We start from the raw sequence: 22,013 nt of genomic DNA on the forward strand, positions 1-22,013 counted from the left end.
ATTTAGTGTCCAGCAGAGGGTGCTCAGGATGAGCAGGAGTAAATGAAACCGAACACCTGAACCTGCAGGAATTTCTTGCAGACATAAAGACCCGGATGACCTCAAATTTTCTGCTTCTAAAATCAGATAAAACTGAGGCTATTGTCCTCGGCCCTAGAAATAACCAGCATTACCTTGGCCTGCAGTATCACTTTGAGGGACCTTGGAGGCTTTTTTTGACCAGGATATGTTCTTCAGTGCACATATTTTAAAAACAAAATGTAAGACTGCTTTGTTCCATTTGTGCAAAAAGAAATCAGATTGTATAGATTAATCTGAGATGATTACATAATTTAGCAGTGCTGACTTGTAGACATGGTTAATCTGACACATTTATAGTCCCATAAGTGTTTGTGTAGCCACAGATACACCCGCCACCCCCCTCCCCGACCCTGGTGGACATTAAGAAGAATGGCGATTTAAACCACTTCTGTGTTGGCTGGACTTTCCAGATCCAAATTGTCCAATTTTTAAACAGTTTGGGAATTGCTGCTCTGACTCTTTTTACAGGAACAAATCTCCGACAGTACTGGGCTCTGCTGCAATTTTATTTATCCCATATTCATTACAGCTGTTTAAATAATAGTAGTAATAGAAATAAATGCAATAATTAGTCTGCTCTATCAGTGGGGGGCATGTATCGGCTGATATTAGCCATTTACTAATATATCTGTGGCAGCACTTATAATGACCAACAAATCAAAACTGAAGAGGCAGGAGAAACACCATTCACCAAACAGTTTGTCCACCAGAGGGCGCTCTGCAACTTTGAAACGCTTACAAACCCAGCTGATCCGAGCAGACAGTGCATACACAAGTAATCAGCATCACTTTGTAAGGACTACAGATAAATAATTTTAGTAAAATACATTTGTTTTGAAATGCTACTTTGCCTTACCTGCAGCTCCATTCAGGCTGTGAAAGTCATCACTTTCATAGCCTGAGTGGAATTTATTCACAGTGTAATACAGCAAAAAGCTTTATTTGCAAAACACCAGAACGTCAGAGGCCAGGTTGAGCAAAATCTTTATTGACCGAGAAGAGCAACCACAAATGATGATAGAATATACAACCCCACCAGCATGCCAGCGTTTTCATAGAAACTGTACAATGTGAAGGAATGTATGGAGCAGGAATTCATAATTATCATCAGAAGAAGAGGATGAGGAAGGAACAAACAGAAGCTTTACATCCATGTGTTTCGGTACAGTACGAGTTTGCTTCATATTTAGTGTCACTGGTCAGTCGTGTTTTTAAAACCTTCATTCTTCATTTAAATAGCGAGCATGTGTTTTCTCTGGTAGTGTCACCTGACTGTTCATGTCAGTTTTCCTCTGTCTGCGGGTGAGACCAGACGCCGCCGAGGTCTCCGGCAGTGGCGGCGGCAGCAGCAGACGGCGCCTGGCTCAGCCTCCTCCACACCTGGGATCTCCTGACTGCAACCTATGAAGCGATCTGAACGAACGAGAGCGGCGGGGAGGGGGCAAACATTAAGGCAAAGTGGGGGGGGGAAGAAAAATCTAAAAATGTTTTTACCGTTTTTCTCCACGTGATCGTAGTTGGTGCTAAGGCCTCTTGGCTAAAAGAAGCGAGAGTGCCAGATTAAAATTTCTCCAATAGTTAACATTCAGTTCCCTCCGATTACAGGAAGCGTTTAGCGTGGAGGGGGCAGTGGGCGTGTGCAGAGCTGCCATTCAGTAACCTGTATAAACAGTCTCCACTACAACAGGGCTACAGGTGGTTATTCGTTGGCAGCGAGAGCGAGCCCTTCGTATTCAGACTACTTGATCGCGAGCGCTGCTCGTGCACACAAGGCATGCTAAAGAAACATTAATCGATACGTAAGGCAGCTACTTTTTATACTTTCCACTCCCTTGTTCACTTTGGCCACGCCTCCCATCTGACAGGGAGCGTGCAAGTACATTTAGAAAAGAAAGAGGCGGCGTAGAGCAGCTCTGAATGAATGTGTTTCGTTTTGTTTTTCTTTCAAGGCAGGTACTGGTAATCATATCAAAAGACAGCGAGCGAGTAGGTGAGCAAAACGAGCGTGGAGCGGTTGGCAAGCGGGCAGACGGGGAGGTGGATGCTGGGGGGTGGTGCTAAGAACAGCTGATTAACTGTGGTGTGAATACAATCACATTACACAACCATTGATACCATTATATAAAAAAGGCAAACAAAAGTTGATTGTACAGTTGCTTTTCCACATGTACTTATACTGAGAGAGGAAGACACCTTTTCGGGGGAGGTGGAGGGCAGGACTTAATCTCTTGAAGCAGTGAAAAACTGGGGGAAAAAACAGGAAGCAGAGGAGGGCAGCGGGCGCAGGAGTAAGGTGCTACTTGGCACAGCTCGGTGGGGCGCATGAGTGCATGGACAGAGGTGCGCAACCAATGAAACGTTGAGCAGGAAGGTGTTGATGGACGGACAGACGGGGGGGGGGGGTTAGGTTGCTGCTACTGCTACTGCTGCTGCTACTGGTGCTGACAGAGCGGGGCGGGTGGGGCGTTAAGACAGCGAGGCGTGAGATAAGGCATGAGAGCATGAAATGCACGACAAAAACAAAGAAGGCAGAAATGGCGGTGGACGTGGCAGGGATGGGAGGAGGATGAGGAGGAAGATGGAGGAGGAGGGGAGGGGCTGAGGGAATCCCTTGCGGCCCCCCCTACACCCCCAGCTCCAAACACAAAGGCCTCTTTTAGTCTTTCCAGTCTTTCTTGATGTTCAGGTTCCACTCCCAGGACAGGTGGTCGTGCTTGTCGTCGTCGGTGAACTTGGATTTGATGACGTAGTTGCCACGGGCCAGCAGGCCCTTGGGCGCCTCCTCCACCGTAGTCAGGAAGTCGTATTCAGCACCACGTGGCCCATAGCTGCCCACCATGTAGTCTGACTTGTCAACTGTCAACAAACGAGAGGAAACGTTAGATCTTTACATCACGCTCAGCTCAGATTGTGAACAGGCTGGTAATTACCAACGTGTGGGCCATGAAGACACTGCAGGTGGCTGCGAGGAGTCAGTTACAGCAAAAAAAATTAAAATAACAGCTTCACAGGACTTAAATTTTTAAATATACATGGATATATAATTATAAAAGTTTTCTATAACTTCTATAATTTATACAACTTAATCCTGTAAAATAAGATCACTGTGATGGGCTGTCACGAGGTTGCACTGCACAGCAGGAGATGGAGATATTAAGAGAGGAGAGCTGGACGTCAACCCAGCAGCAGGAACGCTCGTCTGTATGAGGGAGTAAGAGCAGCACTGCTAGAGCTCTGCAAAACAACAACCAGCGAGATCCTCGTGTGTCAGAAACAGGAGCACTCCCGTTCCTCCTCCACACTCTTGATCTGGAAAACCTTCATGTGGATGTGCCATCCTGGAGGAGCTAGACTGAAACTGAATGGGCTGCAGGGAGCAGCTCACTCTTATTTTGGGGAGTGCTCTTGTTGCCTCTCCTGTGAACCTGTTGTCACTTCAATTTGCACCAAAAAAGGTGAAACAGATTCACAACAGTGTAACGGCACTGCCTTTGAGTCATTCTGTGATTCCCTGAAATTGTTATTAAAATAAAAATCCAATTAAATATTTTTTTAAAAGAAGCTAAACATGCAAAACACAAACATAGGCTTTAAAAAGAGCCTGAGTTAGCCGCTTCAGCTCAGTAGGTAAGCAGGCGAGTGCAGCAGTCCCAGCAGCTGTGACTCTCCTCTCCTCACTTTCCTGTCTGTCTTCACTGCTCCACCATCCAATAAAGGCAAAAATGTTCAAATAATACTTAAAAAAGTAGCATTTTGTGAGAGGCTGTTTTCAATAACTTATAAAGCTTCAGGCCCTGAAGAAGCTCTGGATCACAGGAGGTCTCAGGATTGTTGCTTCACTGTTTGTTCAGCTTGTAACAGTGTTGTTGTGACATGAGACGTCTTATCAACTTTCACTCGCCTTAATTCAGAGCTGCTGTTACATCTGTGGTTACTCAGTATTACCCATTACTCTGTGACTCAGTATCCCCTCTGTGTGCTTAAGCACTCTTTTATCTCTTTCATTGTAAGGAAAAAACTTTTAAATTTACTGATGAAGAGAAACATTTAAGTTGTGTGAGGGGTGACTGTGAGACTGAGGCCTGTACGTGTTTGAACGTAAACAAATGTGCTGTAACTGTAGCTAACGCGCCAAGGAGAGACAAGATTTTTTTAAACAAAGAGCCAAAGTAAAACTCCCAGCAATTATCTGTTACACAGGCTCATTTCAGCTCGCTCCAAAGGAGCCTTTTTGATCCAGGAAAAACACCGATTCAACATCAGCGGCTGGCTCAATAATCAGCCCCAAACTGACATTAATAGCTCATTTAGCAAAGTAACAGCTGTGCATGCTTGTATATAAAAAGACTGATTAGCAGCACAGCTAATGAGCCTCTGGTTGTTGTAGGCTGTAGCACATGATCAGCTTTACATGCAGGAGCTGCATCCAACCAGTAACGCTGATCTTCAGAGGAACTGTGTTTGTACAGACGTTTTTCACTCACTCTTCATTCCTTTCCTGAACGTCTGCTGCACATACTTCAGCCCCGATACGATCTCCCTGTTCACCTGAGGACACAAAGACATTGCATCAGACATGTGACAGTAAGACAGATCAACAAGTCTATGGCACTGTGCAAAAGTCTTGAGCTGGCCCTCATTTCTTTAAACTTTGCTTCCAAGGAGCCAGACTTTCTTCTGACTTGATCAAAAGTTCTTGAAGAAAGTGGTTTTTGGACATTGGCTGCTTTTTCACTCATTTTCAGTCTGTGGACCTTTTTCTATAAAAATGTTTTTTTTTCCTGTTAAACTAATTAACCCTGAACTGTGAATAATTCAAGCTTAAAAATGCACCTAACTTGAGGGTGAACCAACATTGTGTATAAATATAACATCAACTCGTTATTGGCTGCCTCTCACAGAAACAGAATTTGGTCCCATTTCTTGTATGAAACTATAAAAATGACAAGGATAACACAGTCTGACAGGCATAAAATACCATTTCTGCACCAAAAAGATGATTTCCAACATGCTTTTAGCTGAAAACTGTTTTTAAGCTGATAAAAAGACTCTTTTCATCCTGTGAGCATCTACTACAATTCTCCTGCTACCAATTAATGTTTTAATGAGAGCGCAGATGACCTGACACCAATTACTTTGAGATTTTGTATTTTTTGTTATTGAGTGGCTACAGATGGCTCTTTGTGGCTCTAAAACCTGCTTTGTAATTGTGATGTGGTTCCAGATAAATAACAATGTGTGTCTCTTGTTGTTTTGTTGCTATGTACATCGTCTGTGCCTACATTACACTCAGTGGATTCAGAGGAAGTGAGCAATATTTCCTATAGTTAATGGCAGGAAATAAATGTTTTTAATATCAAAGCCTCACTGAGCAGCAATCTGCCAACATTGAGCTCCTGTGCCAACAATATTTCTGTAAAATGTGCCTTAGAGGATGGCTGTCGAGTCCTGTCCAGTGACCCAAACTTCACAGATTTGAAAACATCACTATCAGTGGAACAGCTGTACTTTAACATGGTCTGCAGAAAACAAGGACAGATCACTCATTTCTTAAACGGACCAGCAGCTCTCACCTTAAAGCTGATCTTTATTCTGTATTCTACTCCCTCCTTCAGGACAAAGGCCTGCTTCTTAAAGGCTTCCAGGTCTCCTGTGAGCAACAACAAACACAGACAAATCAATATAAGGTCCAAACCTCAGTGACAGTTCACTTCAGCATTTTTTAATTTCATCTGTTATAAGGACTAGTGCCATTGATTCATTCATTCATGCAATCCTCTCACTCTCACGCTGATCAGTCTTCGCTAACTTCGCTAACCTGCTTAGCCGCGACCCTTCCTGTGTCGTGTCCTGGCTCTTTGGCCAGGCTGCTGTTACTATTATTATGGTCTTGGATTTCATTAAGCTGCTTCCCCAAGAGCGACCCACAGGTCATGCAGATGGGGGAACTTGAACATCTTGGACTGTAGCTGTCGACAGCAGCCCTCCCTCTGCTGTGGAGATCCGTCGTGAGCTTGACAGCCACTCAAACACAAACCTGCAGCAGGTGGCGCTATGCTGAGCTCACAAAGGCAGCAGAGGAGAACAATACCACCGTCATCAGCTGCAGTCCAAGATGAGACTTACTGGAGAGGCAGCTGAATATATGATTTCTCACAAATAAATTATTGAGTAAAACATTTGCACAGGAAAGCTGGTAAAAAGCGAGAGCTAGACAGTCTGCAGGGCACAGATCTGTTAGGACATCTGATTTCACTTCACAGTGACTTTGTTTGTTATTGTCTCTTTTGGCAAAAATGAATTTAAAACACAAATGCATGAAGGTGTAAACATCAATAAATCATATAAAATCAAAAAGGTAAAATTACACAATTATCTAAAGTACTGAGTTTTTATTAACTGACACAATGTTGATATTTCACAGCTGTACTGAGCGCACAGTTACCACCAAAGTACTTGTTACGCTGTGAGAGTCACACACGTCTTTACCCTCATGTTTCAATCTTAAAGATTCACTGAACACATGTTATCGTAGCTCCTGGAACCATCCACTAACATCGTTTCACTCTGTAGACCTCAAACATTACTGTGAGATAACGAGGTGTTAATTATAATGCAGATCGTCTCTTTTAGATCACGATCGTGAGGTGAAGCTCACGAGCACAAACTGAGCTGCTTCTATTCTGAGCACTCGCACACTGCTCCATACAGTGAGCTCACACTTTAGCCTCTAAGCTTTTATTTTACATCTACTTTACATTCTGGTAAGCTGGAACTAAAACAGTGTATGACCTTAGATTTTAGTACCGAGCTGCTGACTGTGACTGTATCGGTTTATATTAAAAAGAAATAAAAACGAGTGGATCAAACTTGGAGGTTAATCGACCATAAACAATTTAAAACTGCTTTTAATTAGAGACGTCAGGCTGTTTCACCAAAACAGGATGAAAACGTTACCAAAGCATCTTGTCTTTTGTTTTAAACGATGTGCACCTTCTACCTTTACAGCAGCACCTTCCTTTGTTATCTACCCCTTCCTGAAAGCACAAACCCAGCAGCTGACTGGTCAAATGTTGTTAACAATGTTCCCCACAGAGTGACATGACCCGAAAGCATTTACATGGAAACCACGATGGGAGCTCTTCAAATGATCCAAATACTGAGGAAAGCTGCTTCGGTGCTTCCTTTATTGCCTCCCTTAGCAGAGCAACACTGGCGAACGGTTCATGGCGAAAACACCATCTACTACTAACAGAGAGTCTTGTTAAAAGCACAAGTTCCACTGGATCACTTCTCTAGATGGAAGTGTCCTAATGTCTTAACAAACGTGCTTTTTTCCTGTATACACTCTGTTACTCTAGTACAGAAAACAAAGCTAAGATTAAAAATGTGCAGAACATAAGTGATTAAGAAAAGAGGCGACACAGGAGAGATTTTTGGACAAGGAAAGCTTTTGGTCTAGAGAAAGTAAAGTTATTAGTTGTCATACTTCTACGCTACAAGCCTGTCGAGCAAAAACGCATATGAGGCTCAGTATCGTGCTCAAGGACACTACGTCAACTGGCAACTTAATAACTGACCTTCTGATTGGTACCCCTTAAAATCACCCACTAATCTGTAAACCACTAATTTAATTATATCTGAATTTAAAGGAAAACCTCTGCAAAATGTTTTTTGGAAAGTTCAGTAATTTCTAGTTTGTTATTAATTACACTCTTAAATAATCCAGATTATAACAGTTTCAGTTTTTTGCCTTAATCACGCCGCCCTGCGTGACACATTTACATCCCTCCCTTTGTTTCCTACAATCAGTGAGTCCTCGGGACACTAAAATCCTCTGGCAGTCCCGTGGGAGCTGACTGCCATGCTGACCTGTTGTTCCCAGGCCTCTAAAAAAGGCTTTTAAACTGAGCTGTTTCTAGTATGTTCTTGCTGAGTAGAGTGTGTCCTCCTCTTCCTTTGAGTCCTCTTAAACCCAAGCTTCACAAGAAACCAACAACAAAGAAGGAAGTGAGCCCAAAGAAACTCAAACCTCTGCAGAAACTAAGAAATATTTTAAAGTTCAGAAAGTTAGTGTTCCAGTTTTATTTCCTGCTCCTGAAGTACAAAAACAGACAACTTACACTAATCTTTGCTTCTTCTGCTTTTCCTTCTTCGTCCTGCAAGCTTCTTTTTATCACAGTCTCTGTGATCACAGAAGTAAGAGTCTTATATTTTGGGCCAGTTTGTAAGTCAATTGAACCCGAAACTGTGAGGGCGCGTTTTATCATCAACCTTATTAAACGTTTTGGTTCCTTGCATAAGAGGAGAAATGACTGTGCCATGAAACATCTTAAAAATATTAGTTTCAGGGACTTTTTATTGAAAAGCAAAACATGTTTTATCTCCAAATACAAACACAATGGGGACAATTCATTTTAACGTCTCCTGAGGTGGGGGGGCACTTTTTGCCTTAACAGAGTTCAATTCAGTGTTTCTTAAGCCTGACAATATTCAGCTTTAAGGACAAACACACGAGCATAGCTGAGGGCTATCTGTGACTTTAAACTAGAATTAATGGCAGGATTTTTGAAAAAGTCACAATCAGCCAAACTGGACTGTTGTGCCTTTATTTACCGTGTGGACAGTCACAACTTTATCTGAGAAAGCAGTAAAAGCTGCAACGAGGAACAGGACAAAATGTCCTGGACTGATCCAAATCTAGGCCAGCTGGGCCCAAAGCTGCTCCAGAGGAGTGAGAAGATGCAGTTCAGACCTACAAGATTATAAAACTCTGGAATAATTTACATTAACTTTTAAATTAGTGCCACGAATTAAAAAACTAAATCCAGTCGCTGTAGTTTGTCCATTTCTCTCTGCTTCTGGGACGTGTCGGTAAATCTTATTAGTAGCAGATTCAGACCTTCACAGAGTAAGTGCTGCTGGATGGAGTTATAATAGGCAGAGTCTGTACTGGGGGTGCAGGACAAGCACGTCTGAGAGCTTTGAAACAGGATGAAAATGATTCGAAAGAAAATAATGGTGTGAAAATGTGACGGAACAACACGTTGTTGACTTTGGCAGCGGGGCCTCGAGTCCCCCACCACCACCACTGAAGGAGATTTACTGGCCCATGAGAGAAAAAAGGCAATTCAATTATTTTATAGATGGGAGCCGGGAAATTAATTTTCCCAAGGGGCAACATGCGAAACGGGGACTGTTGGACGGCTGCACCAATAACACGAACTCAAAGAACCTGCTTGATATAAATTTCGTCTCTCTTATTAACTGTTATGGTTGCGGGTCGATTTTACAATAAGGCAACAATAATGTATTTATAGTAACCCCAGATTATTTTATTTAATAAAACATCAATATTTGGTGTCACATGATACAAAATATCGCGATACTATCCAGTATAGATTTTTCACCCCTACTTGTTTGTGAGTTTGTCTCAGCAGTTTGCTTCACAGGTGAGCTCATCACTCTGAATGAACTCGAGGATGCTCAATTATATCCTCTCATATTTACAATTATTTTGGTGCGGCTACTCAAGAAACTTGAAAATATCTTGCACATACTGAACTCAGCAGCAGATTCCTCTAACTTTAAACAAAATAAAAATTGAAAAAATAACTGAGGTGAGGATGTTGGCGGGACACAGAGTTATCCAGGTACTCCTTGAGTCACGCACAAATGTTTTTTCCACAGTGCCAACCACGATCGCTGCACATGCACATGGGTATGAAGAAGGTGCCCAGGCAGCTGGGAAATAGCAAACAACTGAAAACCTAAAGCAGCGGACCAGAAGAGACAAACCCGGAAACAAACATAACTGCGGGCCACTTATTAATAATCCTTCCCCAGGTTCCCCTACAGCAGCGGTCAGCAACCTTTAACACTCAAAGAGCCATTTGGACCCGGTTTCCACGCAAAAGAAAACACTGGGAGCCGCAAATACTTTTTGACATCTAAAATGAAGTTAACACTGTATATATTGCTTTTTACCTTTATGCTTTGTGTGAACAACTAAGGTGTGTTGCGTATGAAATCCATGAAGTGCTACAGAGAAAATTACATTTTATTCATGTAATTAACACATTTTGAACTCTTAAAGAAATATAACAAATGGAAAGGAAACTAAAATGAACCACGTAGCAAACAAAAACTGTTGTGATATATAAATCGCCTTTGGGCGTTTGGAGCCTTGACCTGAATTTTAAAAAAATAATTGGAAAAAAAGCACTATGCTGCTGAAAAATGAAAAATAGATACTTGCAAAATTCTGCCTAAATATGTATTTTACCTGGTTAATGTGTGTGCCTCGCCTCGCCGCCTTAACGTCTGTGGTATCTATGCTAATGTGTTGGTGTGTGTTGGGCTGTGAGCTGCAAAGCTACAGCCGGCTGTATGCGTACAGCAACCGTGTGTGAAAAGTGGTCAATAAAGAGATGCTGAAAAGCATGTTCATGCAAACATCGTCGGGTCTGCCGTGATATGTTTACAATGAGACTTCTGCTCCTGAACCTCTGCGCACAGCGTCTGCAAATCGGGGCTGTACGAAGTCACTTTATCTTTACGCAGGACAGTAAGTTGTCATCTGTGAGACGTGAGCGGTGTTTGTTTTTAACATAGTTCACGGTGGAGAACAGCTGCTGACATAATGTGGATCCAAAGAGCCATAACTGGCCTACCTGGGGTTGGAAGTCTCGATAAATGCACGGCGTTTCGGCGGGTACACCGGCTTCCGCAAGTGTGACGCTTATATTGAGCGATGAAAAAAATAATAGAATATAATTTTATTTTTATATTTCAATATCACAACAATCTTCCAATTTAGAACTACAAGTTAAAAAAACTAACATAAAGAAAATATACTTCAGCTAAATACTTCTAATTTATTTTCCCAAACCACGCGGAGCCGCACTATAAGGACTGAAGAGCCGCAGGTTGCCGACCCCTGGTCTACGGAAACCCGTAGGAAGGATCAACAGTTCCAATATGGCGCCATTAGTTATCAAACACTGAATGTTGGGGTTCAATCAGAAACTTCTACTTAATTTCTGCCTGAACACAGACTCACCACAGAGGTCCAGGACCAGCGGCTCAGGAGCACTATCACAGACCAAACTCATCCGGATCACCTGGACGTTGGGAACATTGGGATCTGAGACAAGACCAAAGAAACAGGTGATTCAGTACAGATGTAGCAAACATGCTAAACATGTGTCTCATACTACCCAGATTACTGCTGGCTGCTCCATAGTTTATATTCATAACTTTTATTTATCCTTAAAGACACTTTAACGTCATTTTCACATGCAGTCTGCTAAACCCAGACATTTATAGGAGGTTTGCATGTGTTGTAAAAATCAGCTACGTGTTTGAAGTGTTTGAACTCAGGGGAGCTGAAATCAGGACAGGCTGCTGTAGTTGGGACAGATTCTGCATTAATTACTCTTCAGTTTGTTCTCAGGCAACAATTCAAACTTTCTCCTCACAGCAGGAAGCGTACTGATCATCAGTGTTTGACAGACAACACTAGGCCACAGGTTACTATAAAGACATACAACTCCAGCTTAGTCCTGTTTTTTTAATAAAATGCACAATGCATCAAACAGGATGTAACAGTTCAATGACAAACCAAAAACAACAAAAACATCTGCTTTATTGTAACACAGCACCACCTTCCTGCACTGTGATACCTACAGGGACCTCTTCTGTATTGTTGAAGCGGTGAACAAGAAACACATCAGAGTAATGGACTTTAACGTTTATCATTAAATCAAATAAACATATTTTTCTGTTTTTAATTAATCACTTCTAAAGAAAAACCGAGATACAATTTGAACTGTGGTTTTGCAGAACCGTTACACACACACTCAGACACACACAATGTATTACCAGCCTCAGAGATCCCAGAGCCAAGCAGGGCTTCCTTATATTTGCGTAGGCTTTCGTCATCCTTATCCAGCTCATGGATCTCCTTCACTGACTTCTGGGCTGGAGGTTTGTAGTTCACTGGCTCTGGCTCTTCATTTTCAGCGGCGATAGCTGCTAGCTGCTCCGTAGTCACGTCATCGTCAGCCATGTCTGGAGGGGGGAAAAAATGTGAGTGACGGTATAGCGAGCATGGAAAGAAAGCAGGTGGGCAGACGTCCTATATTCTTACTAACACTTGTCTCTTGGGGAGGCAAGTGTTTTGTTGTAAACAAAAAGACAAACTCTGCTGTGTGTAGCATTTTATGTCATCTAATCTCACTTCTTTGAAGTAGTAATAATGAGAGGGGAGTCATGAACGAGGCGTCAAGCATCCCATGATGCAGTTATTTAGGTCAGATGAAAACAACTGTGTTCCCCTGGCATGGATGACATGAGTCTGGTCTTTTTCACCTCTATTACATTCAACCAAGCAACAGCTTCACAGCAGTGTACACCGCAGTCGTGTATATTTGTTTTTCTCAGCGATGTTATCAGGGAAGAGTTTCAAGGATAACAAGAACAAGGAATAACATTTGTTTTGTCCTCATAAACCTCCAAGTAAGGAAGCCATCTCATTTATGTCAGGAAAGCAAGATGATCGAGTTAACCTGATGCAGAGACAATGGGTTTGTGTTTCATTTGCACAGAAACTGTGTTCCCGTTTTAAGGAGGCTAATGCCCAAAAACTTTCCACTGCTCAAACGCACAGTGTAACAAAAGCAGGAAGAGCTGTGCTTGGACCGAGAGTCTTAAAGCTCACATTAAAGCCCCCCTCCCACCCACAGCAAAACAGAAAAAACACAGGGCCTGAATGCACCACTGCCACTCTAGCATACATCGCTTACAATTACACTTTAGTCCTGGTTGTGTATCTTTAATCACTTAAGAGCAGCCACTTTGATGTTGTAAATAATTACAGGAGCATTTTTTTAAAAAACCTAAAGGACAGCTCTGCACACAACGAACTCTCAGTAATGTGGAAAAACCAGCAGAGAGAATTCAGGACGTAAACTCTCTTTGCTCAGATGCAGTGACTCTACTGCTTCACAGGGCTGCTCCATTATGACAAAAAACATCCATGCCTAGACTAGACATTTAAAAGAATGTCAAGCGCATGAATGGAGCCATTTGAGGTGGTCTGGGCATCTGAACAGGACGCCTCCTGGACAACTCCAACTTCGAGAGGTGTTTCGGAGACATAGGAGGAGATTTTAAGAAACAAGATGTATTTACTGAACTTAGAATATTTTACAGGGGATTTTCTTAGGATTTATGTACAATTTCAATAAAATGTTTTATTTAATAAATAGATAAATGTAAGAAATAAAGGGGTACACAGCTGTGGTGGAGGACGTACAAGGTTATGACATGGGGAGTACTCTTAAGGGAAACTGCTGGTCCCTGCCAGCCTGCAGCCTGTACTGCAGGATGTTTGTGGTAGATATTGGAGCTGCCCACCTCAGAAGCCCTGCAGCAACAGCCACAAACTCAGTGATAGCAAACAGTTAAGAGTTTGGGTGAGGGATGCTGGCAGGTGTACTCGTTTTTCTTTCTTCTAGAACATGTTCGCCTATGGAAACTTCGTTAGTTTTTCTCCTTCTAGGCAGACCAGGTTTTTCCATCATCTTGGTCAAAGCTGAACACAAGCGAGTCCGAGCTTTCAGGGAGGGGCGAAAGCTCACTGCTGTACAGGAAAAGGACCAAAACAGAGCCGATGTGTTTCCTCTGACTATAAAAGTTAGTGAAATAATGTCAACATGCACGCTAGAAAGATCTGATGCACCATGATCGTTTTAGTCACTATACTCTTGATTTTTTTATAATCCGTTCTTATTCATTAGGTGATATTTAACTAGGCTGGACATTTTTCACAACTGGTAAAAAAATTAACTGCTAAGTCAACATCACTGTAATCTGCTTCAGTTAGTTCAACAATACAGCAAACGTAGCTGTGAACTAATTGTACCTCCATCTCCACCCAGCAGTGCTCAGCCAGCAGTGTTTAATACCTCCATGACATTCGTTTACATTTCAGCAGCAACAGATGGATTAAATGCTCCAGCTCCGAGTCTCCAGCCTCAGATGCAACACTGTGTAAACTGTAGCTGTAACTAAAAGACTGGAAGTTTGAAAAGAACTGTGGATAATGCAAATGTCCCAAATAATTTTAGTGATTAGTGATTTTTGTGATACAAATCGTAAGTTTGAGTTTGTCTGCATACCTCTCTCTTCTCTTATGAACTGCCTAAACTAGCAGGCATCATAGAAATGTCTATAAGCAGCACAGACGTGAACTATGCGAGGAGCCGCAGCCATAAACATGCCTGAGCAGGAGCCAAAATCCTGCTTCAATTTTCCGCTTTTCTATTCCTTACAAATGCACCATTATATATACACAATTTCTTGCACCTGAAGGAACCAAAATTGTGTGACTAAAGTAAGACTTCAAGAACATCTTCAAAATGTGATTATTAGCTGCTGGTTGCACAAATTCTCCTTAATCAAGCAGAGCCTTTAAACACCAAACTTTTACTTTGGTCAAGTTTCTCTTGCGACTTCAGATATACCTTCCACTCAATAAAAATAAAATGCATTATTAGAGCCATGTACAATGATAAAAAATAACTGGGTTTTTTTAATGCAATCTTCATTTGAGTTCATGTTTTGCATAACTAAATTGCAGATTTAACTGAGGTCAAATTTAGATCACGGTTACTCGACGAGGAGTGAAACTCCTGGCATTAACTCTTAGTTTTTTATTTAGATTTTTGGTTTGCATGGTCTCCCTGTTACGAAATTTCTTAAAGCTAAATATTTTTCCCACTGAGCACCGTGCAAGTACATCAGTCTTTTACTGGTAGCTTTTAGATTTTATTGTCTCACAAAAGGCTAATTTAATCCCTTTATACACTGCTATCTTATTCTGTGAGACCATATAATAATTTATTACTAGGCAAGCTCCATTTACTTTATTCTCCAAAGTTTGGTCAATCGGGCAACACAGAAAGTGATCATTCTGACACAGTTTTATGCAAAGTGTGACCCTAAAGAGCCGTGCTGATGGGCAATCAGCAGTTTTTTTCATAATGTGGAAAACTGATGTGTTATTTTTCTTCAGCTCACTTTTATAACTGATGGTTGGTTCAGTAAATGTGTACTTAAACTTCGTGACACTGAGGCTCTGTTTAATCAGAAGGTCAGTGGATTGATTTCCTCCAGTCCATCTGATACCGAACCTCGAGTTGACCCCGATGCATCCATCGGAAGGTCAGAAGGTGTATGAATGTGTGTGTGATTAGGTGAATGAGGCATTTTGAGTGCACAAATTAAGCAGAAAGATGCTATATGAGTACCAGTCCATTCACCATTGTAGAGAAAGGGAAACAATATACAACTGTCCACTTTAGCTCATACTGGGCTGTATGTGTCCCACCTAAATTAAATTGGCCATCACTGATTTTGACCTTGAGTTGCACTTTGAGTGAGCTGTCAACCAAAACTCAAGTGAATAAATTTTAGGATATTCACTTTGTATTGTTACTAATAAAAGCATAAATGTCCCACTGCCTGCTCAGCCGCTTTTTCTCCACAAAGTGAGGAAATAAAATATTTATATTTAACCTCATATGATTAAATTTGGACAACTGAAGATGTTTTCATGAGGAGTAAGGACACCTGTAACGTCAATACCTCACGGGATTAGCACAGGTCTGAAATATGGAACAGTCACATTTTCCAGATAGTAGAAGTTACCTTTCAAATGAACTATCGTGCATGCGTTTAAGCACTATGGTTCTCCTGTCACAAGCTTTTCCATTTGAGCAAACATACAATAAAAAGGTTAAAAATTTAATTTCTGGTAAGCTCATAATGTATTTTAGATTTAAATAAATTTGTATAATAATATTTGTGCTTTTATTTGAGGAAAGCTGAAAAAAATCCCATGTTTTATGAATTGTAAAAAAAAGTATCCTCGTGTGTTTTCACTTTCAACAGTTTACGTGTTCTCACAGGACATGATGTAAGAAGTTAATAAAAGTGATATTAAGAAGACTCCCCTTGTGCTGTCATGCCAAATATTAACATTAGGACATTTCATGAGTGGACTAGAACCCAGTTTGACAGACTCGCCCCACACAGCCTTCAGCAGGCTCGCAAACAGGACGGGAAGCTTAAAGAAACTTCAATTTCACAAACAGAGGAAGCATGCGGGAGCCTGTAGCCTCATCAGTGCAGTGTGTCACTAACGTTTACATCCTCTGTTTGGTGTTGGGTTCTTTTGGGTTCATCTATTTTTGTATCAAACACTAAGAACAACAACCTGCAGGGCAACAGCCAATCCAGACTAGGGCTGAACGATATATCGCATTTGCGATAATATCGCGACATGATCAAGTGCAATTTTCTAACCGCAAAGGCTGCGATTATACTGCGATTATAAGGCTGTCCAAATTACTACCATATCCCAGAATTCATAGCGCGGCCCAGCCAAACTCCAGTTTCCAGCAATGGCGGCCGCTACTAAGTTTTAAAATTACTCATACTAATCTTTCTGGGTCACAAAATAAACTTTTAACATATTTTCAGGCGAGAAAGTAGTTGTGTAAACATCAAATATCTGCTCGGTTTATCAAGATATCCCATATTTGCAAAAGTGCTTCGACGTTTTCAGAGGCGTCTGCTACCCACCAGCTCGACAGCTAGCCGGGAGCTCGAGGGTTACTGATGCGGCCGAGAACGGCACAACTCCCGGCACATCATTTTCAGATCACCGCGGAGTTTCGCTGCTCGGGTTAAACGTAATATATAAGTCACTTAGACAACCTAAAAATGTTATTGTTGGGCTTTTTTCAGTGTTTTGTTTGTTCGTGAGTAAATCGGTTTGGCTGAGATTAAAGTTATTAGATTAGATAAAATAAAACTTTATTAATCCCCCGGGTGGGTTCCTCCTTGGTTTTCACACAGCTGACTAAACGTCAAACAGAAAACTTATTAAACAGAAGTATGAGACAGTCGAGAATTTACACCAGTGTCTGGTTATATTTTAGATAGCAAGAAGCAGACGGCCGAGTTTATTAAACTCCACCGAGACAGCGGTGACGCTAATCAGAACTAGACCGTCCAATTTCACGCCTTTAAACTTTAAAGGCGTGTTTGTGTGTGTGTTTATACAATTGCTATTATGTTTGCACTTTATGTGTAATGTTACTGACTGCAGAGATCAGTAAGATGTGTGTATTTTTTATTTATTAGTTTTATTTATTTAATATTATTTTTTAATTGAATGACTGTCTAGTAGTTCACAGATGTCGAAAAACTGAGTGTGGTAAAGCCACTGATTTTGTTTATGTATATTTCTGCAATCTGCACATTGTACTGACTTTCATTTTAATGTTTACACCAGGGTTCCTTGTCAGCACTTTATGCTCAGATGTTTGTAAGCTAAAAATAAACTATTGTGTATGTTCAAATATACTGTTGTGATTGAAGAAGTTAAATAAAAATGTCAGTCATCAATTCATGCATCACCTCATGTCATCATAACAGAGGTCTGTCTTCCAGGAAAGAACAGTTTAAAATTTATGTAATATAGTATTGGCCATACTATATGATGTATTGCTTGTCTTTGTTTAATAATACAGAAGACAAAGACCTTAAAAAATAATCGCATATCGCATCGCAATCGCAATATTGGGGCAAAAAATCGCAATTAGATTATTTTCCATAATCGTTCAGCCCTAATCCAGACTGTTACCCCTGCCGGCCTCATGCAAACATTAATAACAAATACAGAATTTAATAGAGACATGGAGGTTTCTGCCTGCTGTAATTTTGAGCAGCAATATAATTTAAATTACGGCGACTGGTGCTACCCCTTTGTTGCCTTGTTCTTAGGTTATCGCATTCACAAGATTTTCAGAAAACTTGACCTCTGACCTTCAGGTTGAGTTCCCTGAGATATGCAGATAGATAATTCCTATAGTAATAATTTGAAGCTCCGAGGTTGCCTCATTCTCGAGTTATCGCATTCCAATCTTAGGTGTCCGTACTGGCCGCCCGCACGGCAGGGAGACAACAATACCCTGCAAACAACAATGTTTTGCACATGGACGATGATGTCAGGGATCAACGATGGTCAAGGTTAATGTTTGTTGTGCATTTTTGTGCATGTTAGTCAGCGACCGTGTGCGTGTGTATGTGTCTGTCTGTTTAATGCCGTCTGTAATTGCTTTTTAAAGAATCATCATGATGTTACAACATGTTCAGAACCTGCCGACGGCTTACTTAATAATAATTTACTATCCAAACTAACAGCCCCACGTCAGTGCTTAAAGTTTTGCGGACCCCATGCATGCTTTTACTGACCTGCAAGATAAAAAACAAAACAAAAAAAAACTTTTATTTGTTTTTGTTTTTTAACTATAAATAAAATTTAATTTAATGTGTATGACATTATTTATGTTTTATATTCATCTAAATCTGAAAAACAATGTTACAAAAGCCTTGAAATAAATCTAGTCTAGTACACCCTGGGCTGCTGCCAGTTTAATTGAGTTAACAGTTAATCTGCATAAATAGGCTTTTATTCTAACTTCTCTAGCTTTAACATGGATTTTTCTCTGTGTAAGGAAAACGGTGGCCTATGCGAGGAGCTGAAAGTTTGCTTTATGTCATGTTTGCGCTGGTTGTTGATGTGGATAGACGAAGGACTCACACCAGCTGTTTATCAGAAAGGTTTTAATAGTTTTGGACGAGACAAACATGTTTTCTTTTCACTGCAGCTGAGTTCACTTTCTCGGTAACAACGCCACCTCCCCGCTTTTCACCACGTGTCTGTAGACAGACTGTGGCTCCACGTTAAACTGTGACAGCATCATCTCCACAGCTGCTGTTGTGTTTTCCGTCTTTTTGCTGAGAAATGTAGGAACTACCTGGCGTGAATCTTCTAATACTCCACGTCACTATTTCATGTCTATTTTAGTCACAAATGTGGATGAAATGCTTACAAAGCACTGAAGCAAAGAAGTTACATTGAGGATTTTTTTGTAATCAAGTGGTTTGCATTAATCAATAAATACGGAAAATTTTCCTCAAATACTAACATATAAAAAAAATCTGAGCCTGACCTACACAAGAACTGGGAATATAAAATGTCTTGTAGGAGCAGTCGAAAATAAGTGAGCCAAACTCTTCTCAGCTTTGAGGTGATCATCTTAAGCGACTACCAATGTGAGTGAATTATACCACTGATTGATTTATCACTGGGTGGTAAATACATTAGTGGGTTACCTAAGCAACCAGAGTCTGCTATGTCCACCAATGCAACCAACAACCTGGACACAATGAGCAAATATATGTGAACCGGGCTTCATAGCTGCTACTATATAACCATTTATTATAAAATAAATATCTTCTGACAACTCCTTTCTTTACAGCTTTTGTAGGGTTGGAAATACAGACTCACCTCCTTGTATTAGTCATGTGTAATTTATTTGCCAAAGAGAAATTATAAAATATATTAAATTATATCTTGTTATTCGTCTTTTGCATTTATTGAATTTCTTTCTTTTCTCATCCACTGGGCTTTTTAAGTAGTTAAATATGTTACGTTAGTGGACCAATAGTAGCACTGAGGAGAGAATGATTATGGGGACCTGCATTGACACACCTTACCAAATCTGTCAACATTCCTGCTTTTCCCAGTTTCTCCCATATTTTAGGACCATCCACAAGCATGTTTTCCATGTTTATCTAATATTGCACAAGCTGCCAGACTGTCTATGAAACAGTCTACGCATAGAATGCATAAAAACTGCATGCTATTTCAGCACATCTGTCATTGGTCCAATCTCAGCGCAGAAAAACCAGGTAAGGGTTAAACAAACTAACTGCTACCTTAGCTGTTTGACTGTTTTAAGTCTCTTTAGTGCAAAAATTCAGTAAAGAGCGACATAGTTGGCTCTTCAGACGTGCTTAGCAGGGAATTATTAAATTTGGTACAGTTAGAAAGAAATTAAATCAAACTGAGCTTTATAAAACATTAAGTTAGTCGTTAACAACGTATAAATGAAACAGTAAAAACAAAAATGGCGCCCTCTTTCAACCAAAGTAGTGTCACCAAAACTATTTCACACATCACTGGCTTCCTCCTGATTATGCTAACTTAATAAATCAAAGTTATACCGTGTCATCAAAACAGTTTCTCATATCACAGTCAGGTGAATATGCAAACTGAAAGTCTCCAGATCTCCAGAAAGTCTTATAATTTCCAAATGTTGCAGCATTTCCTTTTGTATGATCTGAGAAGATCTGAGCTCCTGTATCAATTCGACATCACTGAAATAGCGGTACACTCATGTTCAATCCAGCCATGATGCACGCCATACACAAGCCAACAGTTTGTTAACAGCTGAAAGGGACTCCAGCTACATTCAAGAACAGCAAAGAGGGGGAATGAGATGCTCCAAGGGAGTAGCTGTGTTTGCTTCTTTAAAAAAGAGAAAGACTTTCGCTGTGGGGGCGTGAGTTTATTTCTCTGCTGTGAAAACGTTAACGCCAACAAGTAAAAAGTCAACAAACCGGCGCCAAAGTGCCATTACATCTATCTGACCTTCATAACGGGCAGCCTGTTAATGAGTAACTCCATGTGCAAAGAATTTAAGTTTTGTTAAAGTGTAATAGAGGCTAACAGATGATTATTTATTATTTAGGTTCATTATCAAATCATTTCACACTCTATACACACCTGACAGAAGAATGAACCTATATAAACCTATATAAAGGCTCACTTATAAAATAATAAGAAATAATAATAATAATAATACTCTAATATATCATGTAATCTCTAAATCGTATACATTTTTGTTCATAAACTAGCTCTTGGAAGGTCTGACTGTCATTTTGTCGTTTGTAATCTAGGTGAATCTAATCCCAGATGAACAGAGTAACAATAACATATATTAAAAACAAAGTGTAACTTTTCTTTTTGTGGGGCTTTTTTTAACGTATTGATCTCTAACTAACACACAGAATTAATAGTTCGTTGGTCAAAGTGTGTTATTGTTTGCCTTAGGCAGGCATATAAACACAAAGACTTTCAGAGTTTCCTATATTTATTTTTTCTGCATTAAATTAAATTAAAAACAAAACAGCTCTTTCAATGAAATTTAATGAACGCATGTTTATTTTAAAGATAATATCACGGATCTTTGCAAATTTTCCTCAATTATGTATTATCCGCGAAAAACCCCAGATGAACCGCAGCTGCCATGGTGATAAAATAGTAAATATATCTGTCATTATTAGCCGGGTAACAAACCTCCTTTTGACAGCACATCAGTTTACTCACGCCACTGGTTCATTAGCCTGAACGATTAAACTCATTAATACTGAACAATGTGGCTCAACTTTTCCTGCCGCCGACCCCCCCTCTCACACAGGGTGGGACTGAGGAGCGAGACAAGTGGCTAGCTCGTTAACCGCTGGGAACAATTCAGCCGAGCTAACCGGAGCCTGCAGCTAACATTAGCATGACAAGTTATCATCAGCTGACAGGAGCGGGCGCGACAACGGAGCGGCTTCACGGACGCGCGCCGGTTATGGTTGCTCTAGAGAGGGCGTTAGAAGCTGTCCTCGAAGCTGGAGACGCTTACCTTTAATTTAAACGCAGTAGTGTTTTCAGGAGCCTTTGCAGTAAGTGCGTTCGTTGCTCTCTGGGCTCTCCTGCAAGTATGGCGAACAAGGGGACGGCGCCGCCCCGTGCGCCGCCCGCGCGTCACGTTCCCGGGAGCGGGTCCGCGGCGCGCACGCCCTACGTAGGTGACGCGCTTAACAGCTTGTGTTTAGTTTTGGATTCAGTGGGATAGTTTCGCTCTGCTGTCACACTTTGTACTGTGATAAAAGGTACAGAGGATAACGGGACATATTTAAAACTGACTTGTGTATTAAAAAAACACTGATTGCTTCTAATA

The 22,013-nt window shown here is 40.8% G+C and overlaps 1 protein-coding gene across 1 annotated transcript; it reads right to left on the minus strand.

Annotated features, from left to right (window-relative positions):
• Positions 1 to 1,048: 1,048 nt before the first annotated feature.
• Positions 1,049 to 21,824, minus strand: LOC309708095 (rho GDP-dissociation inhibitor 1-like). The gene is made up of 6 exons (XM_082535852.1): positions 21,696 to 21,824; positions 11,965 to 12,153; positions 11,144 to 11,227; positions 5,655 to 5,731; positions 4,566 to 4,629; positions 1,049 to 2,937 (listed from the first exon to the last, which is right to left on the minus strand). Exons 2-6 carry the CDS (start codon positions 12,149 to 12,151, stop codon positions 2,738 to 2,740), a joined length of 612 nt encoding a protein of 203 aa, XP_082391978.1. The 5' UTR covers positions 12,152 to 12,153; positions 21,696 to 21,824; the 3' UTR covers positions 1,049 to 2,737.
• Between the last annotated feature and the right edge of the window lie 189 nt (positions 21,825 to 22,013).

The sequence above is a fragment of the Aulonocara stuartgranti genome (assembly GCF_965226115.1).
Source record: "Aulonocara stuartgranti genome assembly, chromosome: 6".
Taxonomy (NCBI): domain Eukaryota; kingdom Metazoa; phylum Chordata; class Actinopteri; order Cichliformes; family Cichlidae; genus Aulonocara; species Aulonocara stuartgranti.